This window comes from Corythoichthys intestinalis, chromosome 14 (genome assembly GCF_030265065.1).
Source record: "Corythoichthys intestinalis isolate RoL2023-P3 chromosome 14, ASM3026506v1, whole genome shotgun sequence".
Lineage (NCBI taxonomy): Eukaryota > Metazoa > Chordata > Actinopteri > Syngnathiformes > Syngnathidae > Corythoichthys > Corythoichthys intestinalis.
Genome location: NC_080408.1, coordinates 38850890 through 38865745, shown reverse-complemented (window position 1 = coordinate 38865745; position 14856 = coordinate 38850890). Strand labels below are relative to the sequence as shown.

General features: G+C 39.4%; 1 protein-coding gene across 5 annotated transcripts in view; it reads left to right on the top strand.

Moving 5' to 3' along the window:
• Window positions 1-14856, top strand: part of sntg1 (syntrophin, gamma 1) — a 74768-nt gene that overhangs the window by 26434 nt on the left and 33478 nt on the right. For 3 of the 5 annotated variants that reach the window (XM_057857695.1, XM_057857696.1, XM_057857697.1), the window contains 7 exons: window positions 6810-6944; window positions 8629-8685; window positions 10720-10777; window positions 10876-10919; window positions 11538-11579; window positions 11754-11856; window positions 13779-13861. In XM_057857695.1, the coding sequence (XP_057713678.1) occupies window positions 6810-6944; window positions 8629-8685; window positions 10720-10777; window positions 10876-10919; window positions 11538-11579; window positions 11754-11856; window positions 13779-13861 (522 nt within the window). The remainder of the gene's footprint in view (window positions 1-6809; window positions 6945-8628; window positions 8686-10719; window positions 10778-10875; window positions 10920-11537; window positions 11580-11753; window positions 11857-13778; window positions 13862-14856) is intronic. The other 2 variants (XM_057857699.1, XM_057857698.1) reach the window with 2 other exon arrangements.

Genomic DNA, 14856 nt, shown 5'->3' with positions numbered 1-14856 from the left:
GGAAGGAGCATCAGACCACTGCAAATCTATCTAGACTCGGCCGTCCTTCCAAACTTTCTTCTCAAACAAGGAGAAAACTGATCAGAGATGCAGCCAAGAGGCTCATGATCACTCTGGATGAACTGCAGAGATCTACAGCTGAGGTGGGAGAGTCTGTCCATAGGACAACAATCAGTCGTACACTGCACAAATCTGGCCTTTATGGAAGAGTGGCAAAAAGAAAGCCATTTCTCAAAGATATCCATAAAAAGTCTCGTTTAAAGTTTGCCACAAGCCACCTGGGAGACACACCAAACATGTGGAAGAAGGTGCTCTGGTCAGATGAAACCAAAATTGAACTTTTTGGCCACAATGCAAAACGATATGTTTGGCGTAAAAGCAACACAGCTCATCACCCTGAACACACCATCCCCACTGTCAAACATGGTGGTGGCAGCATCATGGTTTTGGCCTGCTTTTCTTCAGCAAGGACAGGGAAGATGGTTAAAATTGACGGGAAGATGGATGCACCCAAATACAGGAACATTCTGGAAGAAAACCTGTTGGTATCTGCACAAGACCTGAGACTGAGACGGAGATTTATCTTCCAACAGGACAATGATCCAAAACATAAAGCCAAATCTACAATGGAATGGTTAAAAAATAAACGTATCCAGGTGTTAGAATGGCCAAGTCAAAGTCCAGACCTGAATCCAATTGAGAATCTGTGGAAAGAGCTGAAGACTGCTGTTCACAAACACTCTCCATCCAACCTCACTGAGCTTGAGCTGTTTTGCAAGGAAGAATGGGCAAGAATGTCAGTCTCTCGATGTGCAAAACTGATAGAAACATACCCCAAGCGACTTGCAGCTGTAATTGGAGCAAAAGGTGGCGCTACAAAGTATTAACGCAAGGGGGCCGAATAATATTGCACGCCCCACTTTTCAGTTTTTTATTCGTTAAAAAAGTTTAAATTATCCAATAAATGTTGTTCCACTTCACGATTGTGTCCCACTTGTTGTTGATTCTTGACAAAAAAATTAAATTTCATATCTTTATGTTTGAAGCCTGAAATGTGGCGAAAGGTTGCACGGTTCAAGGGGGCCGAATACTTTTGCAAGGCACTGCATATATAAAATTAAAAAAAGAAAAAAAAAAATATATATATATACAGTGTATATATATCGCATTCCTGCAAATACTGGACGGGTGATTTTGTCTATTTTGTATATGTGCTGCATATGTGGCCCAAGCATCAATTAAGCAGGAGTTCTTTATTTTTGGAACAATATCTAACAGTGTTAGTGAAAGATTGCAAATACTGTAATATCAAGTGAAAGTGTTGTTTAAAATGGAAAGGAATTTTATGGAAAAATGCCCAGAAATACCATGAATCAAGCCCGGTTGAGTGAAACAAATAAATTGCTTCTAATCACACAACTATTGCGGGGTGACTCATCTCACACACATGCAAAAACACTGAACCCCCACCCTCCACACACACACTCACACACACGCACACACACACACACACACACGTCCATCTACTGAATCCATGTTAAAGATACCTATCCTCACATGACCTAAACCCAAGTTTAACACTAACAAAACTCTTTTACAATTACACAATCTAAGAAAGTGTTTATTTGCGTCAGTAGGTACTGCTGTTTTGATTAGCAATGTAGTTCAATAGGGCTTGGCAGTTATTTGAAACTGTATATTTTGTTTTCAATTTTAAAACACTTATAAGGCATAGTATTAACATGACAGCTTGGCACTTTCATCAAAATATGAAATAAAGCGACTATATACCGTGCCACATAACTGTGGTGCCCGAAGGCAGTATAGTTACCATGACAACTGGGGACTTGGACTAAAGGGGCTTAACAGGGCCCAGAGTAACAAGAAACAATCAAATGTCCAGAAAGACAATTATATTTTTATTATATTAATAGTATTTTCGCTCATAAAGGCTGCTTTTCATCAATCCATAAACTTCACACTGGCGTATGGTATTATAGACACATAGGTTAGGTTCATACTGCAGGTCTTAATGCTTAATTCAGATTTTTTTTTCATATCTGTTTTTTTGGCGTACCCGTTCAGACTGCCCTTGTCCTTTTAACCCGTTCAGTGTTACGCATGCGCACTAATTCGCAGTCCGACCTGCGCTGAGCAAACTGACCTACATGTGCAGAAGCATCAAAACAAATGACTACCCATGCTGGCTCTATGTCATTCTAGGGTGATCATATTTTGAGTTCCAAAAAGAGGACACAAATAATAATAATAATCCCTGGTTAGCCTTGTATTCGAAGTTTATATGGATTGATAGAGCACATGCACGCACTGTGTGTGCATGATGCACACACATACGGTCAGTTTTGCCCCGCTCAGCCATGTAAGCAAGATTGCAATATTGTTCATTTGGCGCACAGAAAGAAAACCGAGCATTCGCAGGGTAATCCTTTTTTTTTCATTTTATTTTTTTCTTATTAATGTGGTCAAGCTCGCCTCTTGCCTGAAGGCCGAATTTTGGCTTGGCGCTAACCCTAATCTCTCCATCGCTGCCGTCCTACCTGCCTCTCTTGCTCTTTGCTGACGTAATGGTTGCATGAATTTCGATTTGGGAGACTGGAGAGTTCAGGCCGCAGCCACATTCTGGAAAAATGTGGCCGAGGTCAGGTTTTAACCACATAACAAAGTTACCTAGATTGGATTTGAAATAGTCCACTTCTATACAACTTGTCCCACATAAAAAATCAGATTTGTGCATTAAGACCTGCGGTCTAAACCTAGCCATATACTCACCTCCACCCAAGAGACGCAACTATTGGCATACAAGCAGTTAAATAAAAATATTATTATAAGGTTTCCCCATTAATGGATGTTTGACTGAAGCAATGAACTGAGATGAACGAAGGCGGAATCCATCTCTACTTTTTTTATGTCAAAATAAGTGTTATTAAAAAAGGTTGGAAGGTAATCAAGAAGAAAACAAGACCTTTTTTGCTCAGCATTCCACAGTGATTCCCATTATTTGGCACTATGTGTCACTTGCTCATATCTGGCCATTTTGGATGTAGAATATGCAATCCCAAACAATTGTAGAGTTTGCACTGACGTGACATATGACAGGCAAAACAATGAAATTCTCTTTCACAAGATGGCACAATGTATAATTAAACGGTGCTATCTTTTGCCAGTCACACAACAGAATGAAAGCTTTGTGTTCACGGCAGTTTTCTGTTCAATCAAACAGCCCCAGATTTCACACAGATTAACTCATTGGCTGACATTGATGGCGGTAGATGTTTTGTGAGTAAATTGACACAAGAATATAATTATTTCATTATTTAGTTCAATCCGTGCAATATCACAATTAATCATTTGTGGCCCTTTAAATGATTTTTTCACAGTATTTTACTTTATGAATTTAGAGTCGTATCACTTCAGTGTAATGCCATGCGGTGCCACAATATGCCAGGCAGCATTGAGGTCTACTAGAAGAGATGCAAGAAGGTCCACAACCCCCATGCTCCAGTAATCGTAATTGTACCCGCAGAGTAGAGAGAATAGAATCCTTTGATTCTTGTTATAGCTCTCTTTGTATGAGCTACTTCTCAGTGTGTATTCAAGTTGCTTTGTTGCAAGGTTCACAATTTGCGCAATATACTAGTATTTCCAATTATTATGACAGACGAATCATTCCACTGACCACTTTGTCAGATTATAATTTACAACATTGAAACTACGGAAACATCAACATTTCTTCGGTTCGAACAGCTTTAACATGTTTCATGAATTACCTTCACTGCTAGCGTAAGGTATTGGCACCCCTGCAATTCTGTCAGATAATGCTAAATTTCTCCCAGAAAATGATTGCAATTACAAATGCTTTAGTAGTAATATCTTCATTTATTTTGGTTGGAATGAAACAACACAAAAGAGAATGAAAAAAAAAATTAAATCATTATCATTTTACACAAAACTCCAAAAATGGGTCGGACAAAAGTATTGGCACCCTCAGCCTTATACTTGGTAGCACAACCTTTAGACAAACTGCGAACAACCGCTTCCGGTATTCATCAACGAGTTTCTTACAACACTCTGCTGGAATTTTAGATCATTGTTCTTTGGCCAACTGCTCCAGGTCTCTGAGGTTTGAAGGGTGCCTTTTCCAAACTGCCATTTTCAGATCTCTCCACAGGTGTTCAGTTGGATTCAGGTCTGGACTAATTGCTTGCCACTTTAGAATTTTCCAGTGCTTTCTATCAAACCATTCACTAGTGCTTTTTGAAGTGAGTTTTTGGTCATTGCCCTGCTGGAAGACCCATGACCTCTGAGGGAAACCCAGCTTTCTCACACTGGGCCCTACATTATGCTGCAAAATTTGTTGGTAAACTTCAGACTTCATAATGCCATTCACACGGTCAAGCTGTCCAGTGCCAGAGGCAGCAAAGCAACCCCAAAACATCAAGAACCTCCGCCATGTTTGACTGTAGGGACTGTGTGTTCTTTTCTTTGAAGGCCTCCTTTTTTCCTATAAACTCTATGTTGATGCCTTTTCCCAAAAAGTTCTACTTTTGTCTCATCTGACCGGAGAACATTCTTCCCAAACGTTTTTGGCTTTCTCAGGTAAGTTTTGGCAAAGTCCAGCCTGGCTTTTTTATGTCTTTGGGTCAGAAGCGGGGTCTTCCTGGGTATCCTACCATAGAGTCCCTTTTCATTAAGATAGTACGGGTTGACACTGTTGTACCCTCGAACTGCAGGACAGCTTGAACTTTTTTAGATGTTAGTCGAGGTTCTTTATCCACCATCTGCACAATCTTTCGTTGCAATCTCTCGTCAATTTTTCTTTTCCGTCTACATATAGGGAGGTTAGCCACAGTGCCATGGGCTTTACACTTATTGATGACACTGCGCACGGTAGACACAGGAACATTCAGGTCTTTGGAGATGGACTTGTAGCCTTGTACAATTTTGCTTCTCAAGTCCTCAGACAGTTCAGAGGACTGAGGCTGAGTCAGCTTTAATCCATTTTAACTGGCTGCAAGTGTGATTTAGTTATTGCCATACCTGTCAAGTGCCGCAGGTAAGTAACAGGTGCTATTAATTACACAAATTAGAGAAGCATTACATGATTTTTCAAAGGGTGCCAATAGTTTTGGCACAATTTTTGGAGTTTTGTGTAAAATGACAACGATTAAAAGAAAAAAATCCATTCTCGTTTGTATTTTTTCATTGCAAGCAAAATAAATATATATATGATTATCAAAGCATTTGTAATTGCAATCATTTTCTGGGAGAAATTGAGCATTATCTGACAGAGTTGCAGGGGTGCTAATATTTTTGGTCAGCAGTGTAGCTGCCATTGACGGCGACAGACATCCAATCCATTCCAATCATTCGTTGCAATCAGTCCCAGTTCGTATGGATTGGAGTCTATTTGTGACAAACTAATTCATATTCACAGCAAAAGGATGAAAAAAAAGCCACATGATTGGATTTCTATCATCGATAACGGCACTGAAAGATTTCAAAGCTGTAGAGGAGACAGATCAGCTAATGTTATTACAAAAAGAGGCACGGAGATTTAGAAACAGCTCTTTAATGCATTACCTGCCATTGACAGCGATAGACGTCAAGCCCATTTGAACAGGGATGGCTAGCATTGATGGCAGCTAATGAGTTAATTTATTAAATAACATTAAAGCAGTTATAACATAATGAAGCTCTGTTACCTTTTTTTCCTTGTCGTTGGTGGTATTAGTTACTCATTTTTCGGTCATTTTTAAAGCATAATGTCACACACTGGGTTAGCGACCTTTCTAAGGGAGTTTGTGAGTATTAGTTTGTATATTTCCTTAAAGTATAAGTTTGCAATCATACAAATATCATAGTGCAAATGGCAAATGGTGACTGATCATTGCATGCCATCCCAGCTCAAATGGATTGGACGTCAATGGCAGTAAATGAGCTATAGTACAGCATGTTGGAAGGGTAGGTATGCTGATTTCAGCTGATGATGTGGCTAATGATTGTATGTCGAGGCACATGATGAGAGGAAAGATGAGGCCAATTAGGAAGAACGCAAGCACAGGTCACAGGCGCTGATTCACATGAGACGTTCTCCGACACTGGGTCGAGCGTTGCCCTCTTTCTGCCTGCTTAACGACACACGCACATACACGCATTTGTCCGAAAAAGGCTAGCAAATGTGCACACTCTCTCTTTCACTGATTCCATCCGTCACGCTGCAGCTGCGGGGTGCAGAGGCCTGGTTCCTCTGCGCTGCTCATTACTTGTGAAAGATAACTGACCTGCAGTGGAGCTAACGTATTGTACGCATGCGATGCGGCCTTGTTAACGGATGACTGGTGACAAGCATGCTGACGCAGGTGGCTCCTTTTCTCTTAGCGGCCTTGACAGGTGAAGGTGCTTTCCTTATTTAGACCCTTTCAAGTCAAGGGCAGACAGGCATCGTAATTAGCCAAAGAGGGGCAGCGGTGGCGGAATGCAAATGTATGCAAATGAGCGCGTTTAAATGCGGGATTGGAAACAGTCCTGCTGCTTGTGTAATGCAAAGATGTGACAACAGGGCTTGCTCAATTTCACTGGTTCTTAATGCGTGTTAAGGCCATGAAAGGTCTCTCCTTTTAGGATTGTGCTTATGTGCATCAACAAGCAAAGCAAAGGCAATGACACACACCGGCAAAACCACCTAATTTCCAATGTTCATTTCGCCACCAGAGGCCTCGTCGACATTTCATTTCATGGCCACTTAATTTAGCCCTGATGAACGATGTTATCTCTCCCAATGTTCGCAGACAAAGACTGGGATTTATTTGATGCAAGAAGGTAATGAGGAGCCGTTTAATATCCGACTGCACTTGGCTAAAGATATTCTGACCATTCAGGAGCAAGATGTCATCTGTGTTTCAGGAGAACCTTTTTATTCAAGCGTAAGTAACCGCTGATGTTTCTCACACATACACACTCAAGTATTGTCAGTACTTCAGTACTGTACTGAAGACAAACAGCAACTGAAGGCTCTGATGTCTGTTTCTGACATGCAAGAAGTGGTGGCATACAATAAGTTGATAATGCAATAGGACTTGATGAATCATTCTAAATGTGGAGTAGCAGTTGGGATTGTTAGCCTTGATTTTCCAACATTTTCTGCAAGTACCACCTCAAAGAATACTCGGCTTGCTGAGTAGGTACCATCATCATTGGCTGCCATTGATGGCGATAGATCCTAATCCATTTTGACTGGGAGAGGCTGGCTTTGAAACATGAGCATTCATTGCCAGTCCCCCAGTTCAAATGAATTGGACATCTTTCAACTTCAATGGGAGGCAATGCGTTAAAATAAAATTCTGGTTATTTTTATAAGGCACAGTTTGAGCATTAGCAAAGAACTTAGGTTTTAGAAAAACAAATACTGAATTGGTAATGTGCCTTAGGATTGAGTTAATTGCTTTCACAGCTAGAAGTTGTTCTTAATTATTTAAAAAGAAAGTTATTAAACATTGAGTATGAATAGCTTGTAATATAAGTTTAATAAAACTCAACTGTACTTCATTATTGCACTGTAATGATTGAAAAAGTTTACTTTAGTAATTTTTTTGCGTACCACTAAAAGGTGCCTGCGTAACCACTGATGGTAACCCTACCACACTTTGAGAACCACCGATCTAAAGGTTCTGGGTTCGAATCGTAGGACGTACATTATGCTCGTGTTTTTTTTTTGTTTTTTTGTCAGGGTTCTCCAAAAACATCCACGTTAGTTTCACTTATGTCTCAAAATTGTGACCAGTCAATAACGCCAAGTAGGTTCCAACTCATCCGTGGCTCGAATTCGGATGAGCTCTATAGAAAATAGATAAATGGGAATGGTGGTTGTCCCTAGCAACAGTGATCAAAGCATCATCAGTGTGAAATAACCTTTTGATGTGGTCCCGTTGTGATAAAATTGACACAATGGCATTGTGTTCAGAACATTAATACAGAAAACATTGTCACAAGCGTATTTTGGCGCTCGCTGAGCTGGACTTGGGTATTAAGTGCGACTTAAAAGACCTATTTCCCAGAAAAGTCTTGTCAAAATTCCAATATTATGCCATCAGCAGTATTCCAAATTTATTACTGTGTATCACGATCAAATGGGATCTGTAGATTTCAAAAGTGCTGGAGGAACTTGGCTTGTAAAGTTAAGATTCAGTGTTCCTTGTGACAAAAGCTCATGGAGTGGCTATAAATTTTACAACATGAAAAAGAGATATAGAAACAGCAAAATGTCATAGTTATTCACTGAAATCACCGCATATCGCAGATGTTTATTACGCAAAAACAAATAAAGGGGAAACTGTGTCAGATGTATTTGCATGGGAATTTTTCCAATTCTTTATATGAGCATAGTGTCATTTTTACTGTGTGAGACTACACTATGTGATCTTATTTGCCAGTCAGTCCTTGTACTATTGGCATATTTCTAGAAACTAGTGATAAATCAAAAGTGAAAGACCACTGAGACATTAAAATAGGAAGGGACTGAATTGACAAACAGCTCTGATGGAATGTAAAAATGTCTTTGTATTACAAATAAATGAAGTTTTTTTTCCCATGAACATCATGTTCTTTCAGGAGAGGACTGTAACAATCCGGAGACAGACCATCGGAGGGTTTGGCCTCAGCATTAAGGTAATTTTTATGCTATTGAATTGGACATCTTTTCGAGATAATGTCACTATGACTCTTGTTTTTCATGGCATGGATGTAGTAGAAATTGGGAGAAGTGTCTTGGCAACGTCAATTGGGTGAATAAAAAAAAAAAGGTGCAGGTAAATGGATGGTAGCAGGGCTTTTTCAAACGTTGATAGGACTCAATTATATCTGTTGTCTGCCTATGCAAGAGTAGATTTAACGAGCAGATCAGTTACAGTGAAGAAAGTAAGTATTTGAGCACCCTGCTATTTTGCATGTTCTCCCACTTAGAGTTCATGGAGGGGACTGAAATTTTCATCATAGGTGCATCTCTACCGTGAGGAGAAAATCTAAAAAGAAAAATCCTGAAATCACAATGTAATGATTTGTCAACTATTTATTTCTGTGATACATCGGCAAGTAATTATTTGAACACCTGAGAAAACGAATGTTAATATTTGGTAAAGTAGCCTCAGTTTGTAATTACAGAGGTCAAACCTTTCCTGTAGTTTATCACCAAGTTTGCACACACTGCAGGAGGGATCTTGGCCCACCCATCAGTCAGGTTTCTGGGCTGTCGCTGAGAAACACGGAGTTTGAGCTCCCCCTAAGGTTTTCTATTGGGTTTAGGTCTGGAGCCCGGCTAGGCCATGCTGAAACCTTGTTATGCTTCTTACGGAGCCACTCCGTGGTTTTCCTGGTTGTGCGCTTCGGGTCATTATCATGTTTGAAGACCCAGGCACGACCATCTTCAATGATCTGACTGAAGGAAGGAGGTTGTTCCCCAAAATTTCACAATACAGGGCCCCAGTCATCCGCTCTTTAATACAGTGCACTTGTCCTGTCCTATGCGCATAAAACCCCCCCCAAAATATGATGCTACCACCCCCATGCTTCAGAGTAGGTATGGTATTCTTGAGATAATACTCATCATTCTTCTTCCTCCAAACACAGTAAGTGGAATTATAACCAAAAAGTTCTATTTTACTGTCATCTGACCACAAATCTTGCTCCCATGACTCCTCTGCATCATCCAAGTGGTCATAGGCAAACTTAAGACTGGCCTTGACATGTGCTGGTTTAAGCAGGGGAACCTTCCGTGCCATACATGATTTCGAACCATGACGTCTTAGTGTATTATCAACAGTAAACTTGGAAACGGTGGTCCCAGCGCTTTTCAGGACATTGACCAACTCCTGTCGTGTAGTTCTGGACTGATTCGTCACGTTTCTTAGGATCATTGAGACCCCACAAGGTGATATCTTACGTGGGGCTTCAATACGATTTAGATTGGCCGTCATGTTTTGCTTCTTCCATTTTCTAATGGTTGCTCCAACAGTGGACCTTCTCACCAAGATGCTTAGCAATTGCTCCGTAGCCCTTTCCAGCCTTGTGGAGGTGAACACCTTGTCTCTCAAGTCTTTTGACAACTCTTTGGTCTTGACCATGTTAGAAGTTTGAGTCTTATCGATTGTATGGGGTGGACAGGTGTCTTTATTCTGCTAAAGCCCTCAAACAAGTGCATCTGATTCAGGATAATACATGCATTGAAGGTGGACTTTTAATAGGCAGATTAACAGGTCTTTCAGGGTCAGAATTCTAGCTGATAGTCTGGTGTTCAAATACTTATTTGCTGCTGTACCACACAAATAAATAATTTTAAAAAAAATCATGCATAGTGATTTCTTGATTTTTCTTTTTAGATTATCTCTCTCACAGTGGACATGCACCAACGATGAAAATTTCAGACTCCTCCATGATTTCTAAAGGGGAGAACTTTCCAAATAGCGGGCTGTTCAAATACTTATTTTCTCCACTCTATAGTAATTTTACTTTCGTGTTGTCACTGCCTAGTGTTGATGCTTGAAGCATGTTTTTTTTTTTTATGTGTTTCATATGTGTAAACACAGCCATATCAGACATGTGTAGCTACAATATAAATGAAAATAGGAAGCCAAAAAATGGGATCTAGACATTAAATAGAAATTAGCCAATTAAGACTTTTATTCACACTCATTTCCTCTTCATCAGGGTGGTGCCGAGCATAAAATTCCTGTGGTGGTATCCAAAATATCCAAAGAACAAAAAGGTAAGTTGCAACTAAAAAGGTTGAGTTTTTTTTTTTTTCCCAAGCCATTTCGCTGTCAACTTTGTTTTTGATTTTGTTTGTGTTTGCCTGTTTTCCAGCTGAACTCTCTGGGCTGCTTTTCATTGGCGATAGTATCCTCCAGGTACACTTCAAATTTAATTAGAGGCTTCTCATTTGACAAGCTTAATGGCACGTGGTAATGTAATTGTGCCAGACTTTAAAAGAAGAGCAGTAAGGAAGATGGGCAGAAACTTGCAAAACATCTTTCTGGTGTTGACAAAACAACACTTAACACCCCTTAAAGTTGGAAGATTAGCCAATCATTGGGTGTATTCTTCAATAGTTTTAGCATAACACAATCGATTTCGCAAAGCTGGACAGAAGAAAAACTAAACAACAGTTTGTTTCTACTGAGCTTGGTAGCTGTCAAAGATCAACCTCCACTAGTTTGCTCCAGATGGCTAGTATACCAGTCAATAATGATAATGATAATAAAAAAAAAATCCCATCACAATAATGTTGATGTAGCATCCCATTAGCATTTGTCCAAATAGAAAAGCTCTCCATGCTGGTGATACATCATTTAGCTGCTATAAAAATGTCTCGTATTGAAAGATGTATATTTCCCACTCGTAATTTCCTGGGCAGGTATTCCATAAGAAAGACTTTGGAAGCTTCATGAATCATTTTGCGGCAGTACAATGACAGCAACAATACAACCCTGACTGTATTTACACTCACAAGCTGCTGTTGCTTGCAGATAAACGGAATCAACGTGAGAAGCTATCGCCACGAGGAAGTGGTAAGCTGTCAGCTCCTATCTTCATCTAGCGTTCGCGTGAGCTTAACTTCTGCTTTTTAAAAATGTTATTTTAGCTTTTATCCTGACTATAAACCACTGGCTACCAGTGAAGGCGACAGATTCTAACAACTCACCTCATGCAGCATAACTCAAAATATCCACTGTATGTCACAGGTTCAGGTGTTAAGGAATGCTGGTGAAGAAGTGACCCTCACTGTGTCTTTCCTCAAGAAGACCCCAGCATTCCTCAAATTGCCTCTTAGTGAGGACTGCATTTGTAAGTCAATAAATGACAAAAGTATTAATTAGGGATTAGACATGTACCGATTACTGGTTTCAAGCTGTACCGTGGTATGAAAACGTCAAGGTATTAAAACCGCAAACATTTCCCGTCATACCGTCCCTAAGATATTAGTTACCGTATTGGCCCGAATATAAGACAGCGTTTTTTGCATTGAAATAAGACTGAAAAAGTGGGGGTCGTCTTATATTCGCGGTCTAGACATTATACCCATTCACGACGCTAGATGGCGCCAGATATCATTGAAGCGACGTTCTGTCATGACAGATCGAAGCTACTCTCAAGTTTGACCAGTTTGCGTTATTTTATTGCAATGTTTTTCTTTATTCAGATTTGTTTCTAGACTACAGTTACAGTTAGACTTCAATTTGGTGGTTAAGGCAGTTATTGCAATTTTGTTGTTTTATCACATTGGGTTGGTTTATATACATTTCAAAAACCAGAAGCCATTCATTTACGAATGTGATCGCACTTTAGTTTACATATTTAAATGATCAGATATTAAGATTTGAATGAGGCAAAATAACATGCTTTTTCTCTCAAATATATTGTTGTAATCATTTTTTTCAGATGTATTGTAATTATTTTCTGTACAAAAATTAATTTGGTGTTCAAAAAGTCTTTTTTCAAACTTGACTCTTGAAAAACAGGGGGTCGTCTTAAAATCAGGGCCATCTTATATTTGGGCCAATACGGTATTTTTTTATGTCACAAAAATGCATGGAGAAATCCCTTGCTTGCAGCTGTAAGGCTCAACCATCCCCCACCGGTTGTTGCCCAGTGTCAGTCAGCCAGCTGTGCTACACGATGGCTGAAGGAGGTGAAACTCCTGAACTTTTTCCCTCATCGAAGAAAACGAAATCGCTGGTATGGGAATACTTCGGCTTAAGAAAAGTTTCAGATGGCCGCGGCTTAGAGGAAGAGGGCCAACCGACATGTAAAACATGTTTGCGGAAGGTGGCTGCCGAGGAGGCAATACCTCCAAAATTATTTTGCATTTATACAAAATTAAAGATTAGTCAAAACTGCCATGAACATTTCCCACCAGCTATGAGAGTTAACTCCAGCATGTTTAGTGTGTCTAGCCGTGGTAAAATGTGTTTTTTTCTCTCTGGCAACTGTCTGTGTTGGGAAAGAGAGTGTGTGCATAATGTAAACATTATACCAGTCAAATTCACGTGCTTTTTATGAAAAGTAATTCAATTATTTTTCTGTTGGTAATAATGTTGAGCTGTGGCTGTGGGTTTAGGCTCACCTAAAGGACTGCATTTATTTTAACTTTATTTAGAATATTTAAGTAATTATTACTTCTTTTTTTTTTTTTAATTTAATTTAACATAGTATTATACTTATGTTCCAATTTGCTAATATATTTTGGAAAACTAAAAATCCTGTTCAATAGAATTTCTTTTTTTTTTTTTTTTTTTTTTTTTTCTAAAACCCCGATATCTCCAAAGTAAAACATTTTAGAGCTGGAATTGCAATACCGTGATATTTTGGCTTGAGGTTATCATAACGTCAGAATGTCATACCGGCTCATGCCTATTAGGGATGAATTTCATTTGTACGTAATGCCGTTTTCTGATACTACGTTGCTAATAGAATCAAAATATCAAAAAGACATGTGACATGAGGCGAGTGAATCAAATGTGAAGTGAAGGAAATGACACAACTCATTGTGATGCACTTGATTTGCTCTTGCATTGGAAAGTCTCAGCCTGTCATCAGACATGAGAGGCTTTATAAAAAGCCTTTCATAAGCGTATATAGGCCAGGTTGACTGGCCGTTCGACTGCATACAAATTGGCACTGAGCAGCGGTAGCTTTGCCATTTTTATAAAAAAGAGTTTTTGTTCACAGCATTGTGGATTTATTGTCCTTTTTTCCCCAACTCGCAGGCATCCCTAGCGACCAGAGCAGTGGGACCTCATCTCCTTTGTGTGATAGCGGCCTGCACTTGAACTACCATCCAAATAACACGGTACTTGTCTATCTTCATCTGCAGCCTCTTTGCTGGAATCAATGCAGCCAGGAAGCAGGGATATTTTCTACAGTCAAGAGAAGCTGATTCACAAAGTCTATTTTATACAGTAACGTGATTTATGTCAAGACACAAAATAAGGAGGGAAAAAAGTAAACGTGAAAAAGTGGCGATAATACAAGTCAGTATAAAGGTTTGGTAAAATATAAAAAAAGGGCTTTCGATATTACACAACTTCCATCCATCCATCCATCCATTATGTACCGCTTCACTTACCTTATTGCATTGTTGCATTAATTTTCAAAATGGATTCGAGTATCCCTCGCTACTTCGCGCTTCAAACTTTGCTCTCTCAGTCCATTGTGGATTTAAAAAAAAAAAAGAATAAATAAATACAGTATTTTATAGATGTATATGTCCCGATGTGTCCCGATCTGATCACCTACAGCCTCTCACCCTCCCTCCTACTGCTTTTCTCACTCACCGGGGCAGCCGCAGTTTGCTTGTTAAAGTTAACTATGAGTGACAGGCATTCAAGTTCCGATCTTGCCAGAGAACCTTGGGAGCGCTGCCTTCAAAGGAGCCGAGTCGTTTAGCATGTTAAACAATAGCGGTAGTGTTCTGTGGCAACTCATTGTGTGTGTGTAAGTGCTCTCAGCAGCGTGAGCGGATTTGAGTGGACTCATTCAATGACGCATTTAATAAAGACAAGCGTTTTGCTGTTATATGGTGTTATTCTTGTTTAAAAATAATTCGGTGGGACAGTAACATGGATAAAACTCATACTTTTTACATTTGAGGTGCTGGAAGCTCATTTATTAATACACACACACACACACACACACACACACACACACACACACACACACACACATATATATACATATATATATTAGGGCTGTCAAACGATTACAATTTTTAATCGAGTTAATTACAGCTTAAAAATTAATTAATCGTAATTAATCATAATTAATTGCAATTCAAACCATCTATAA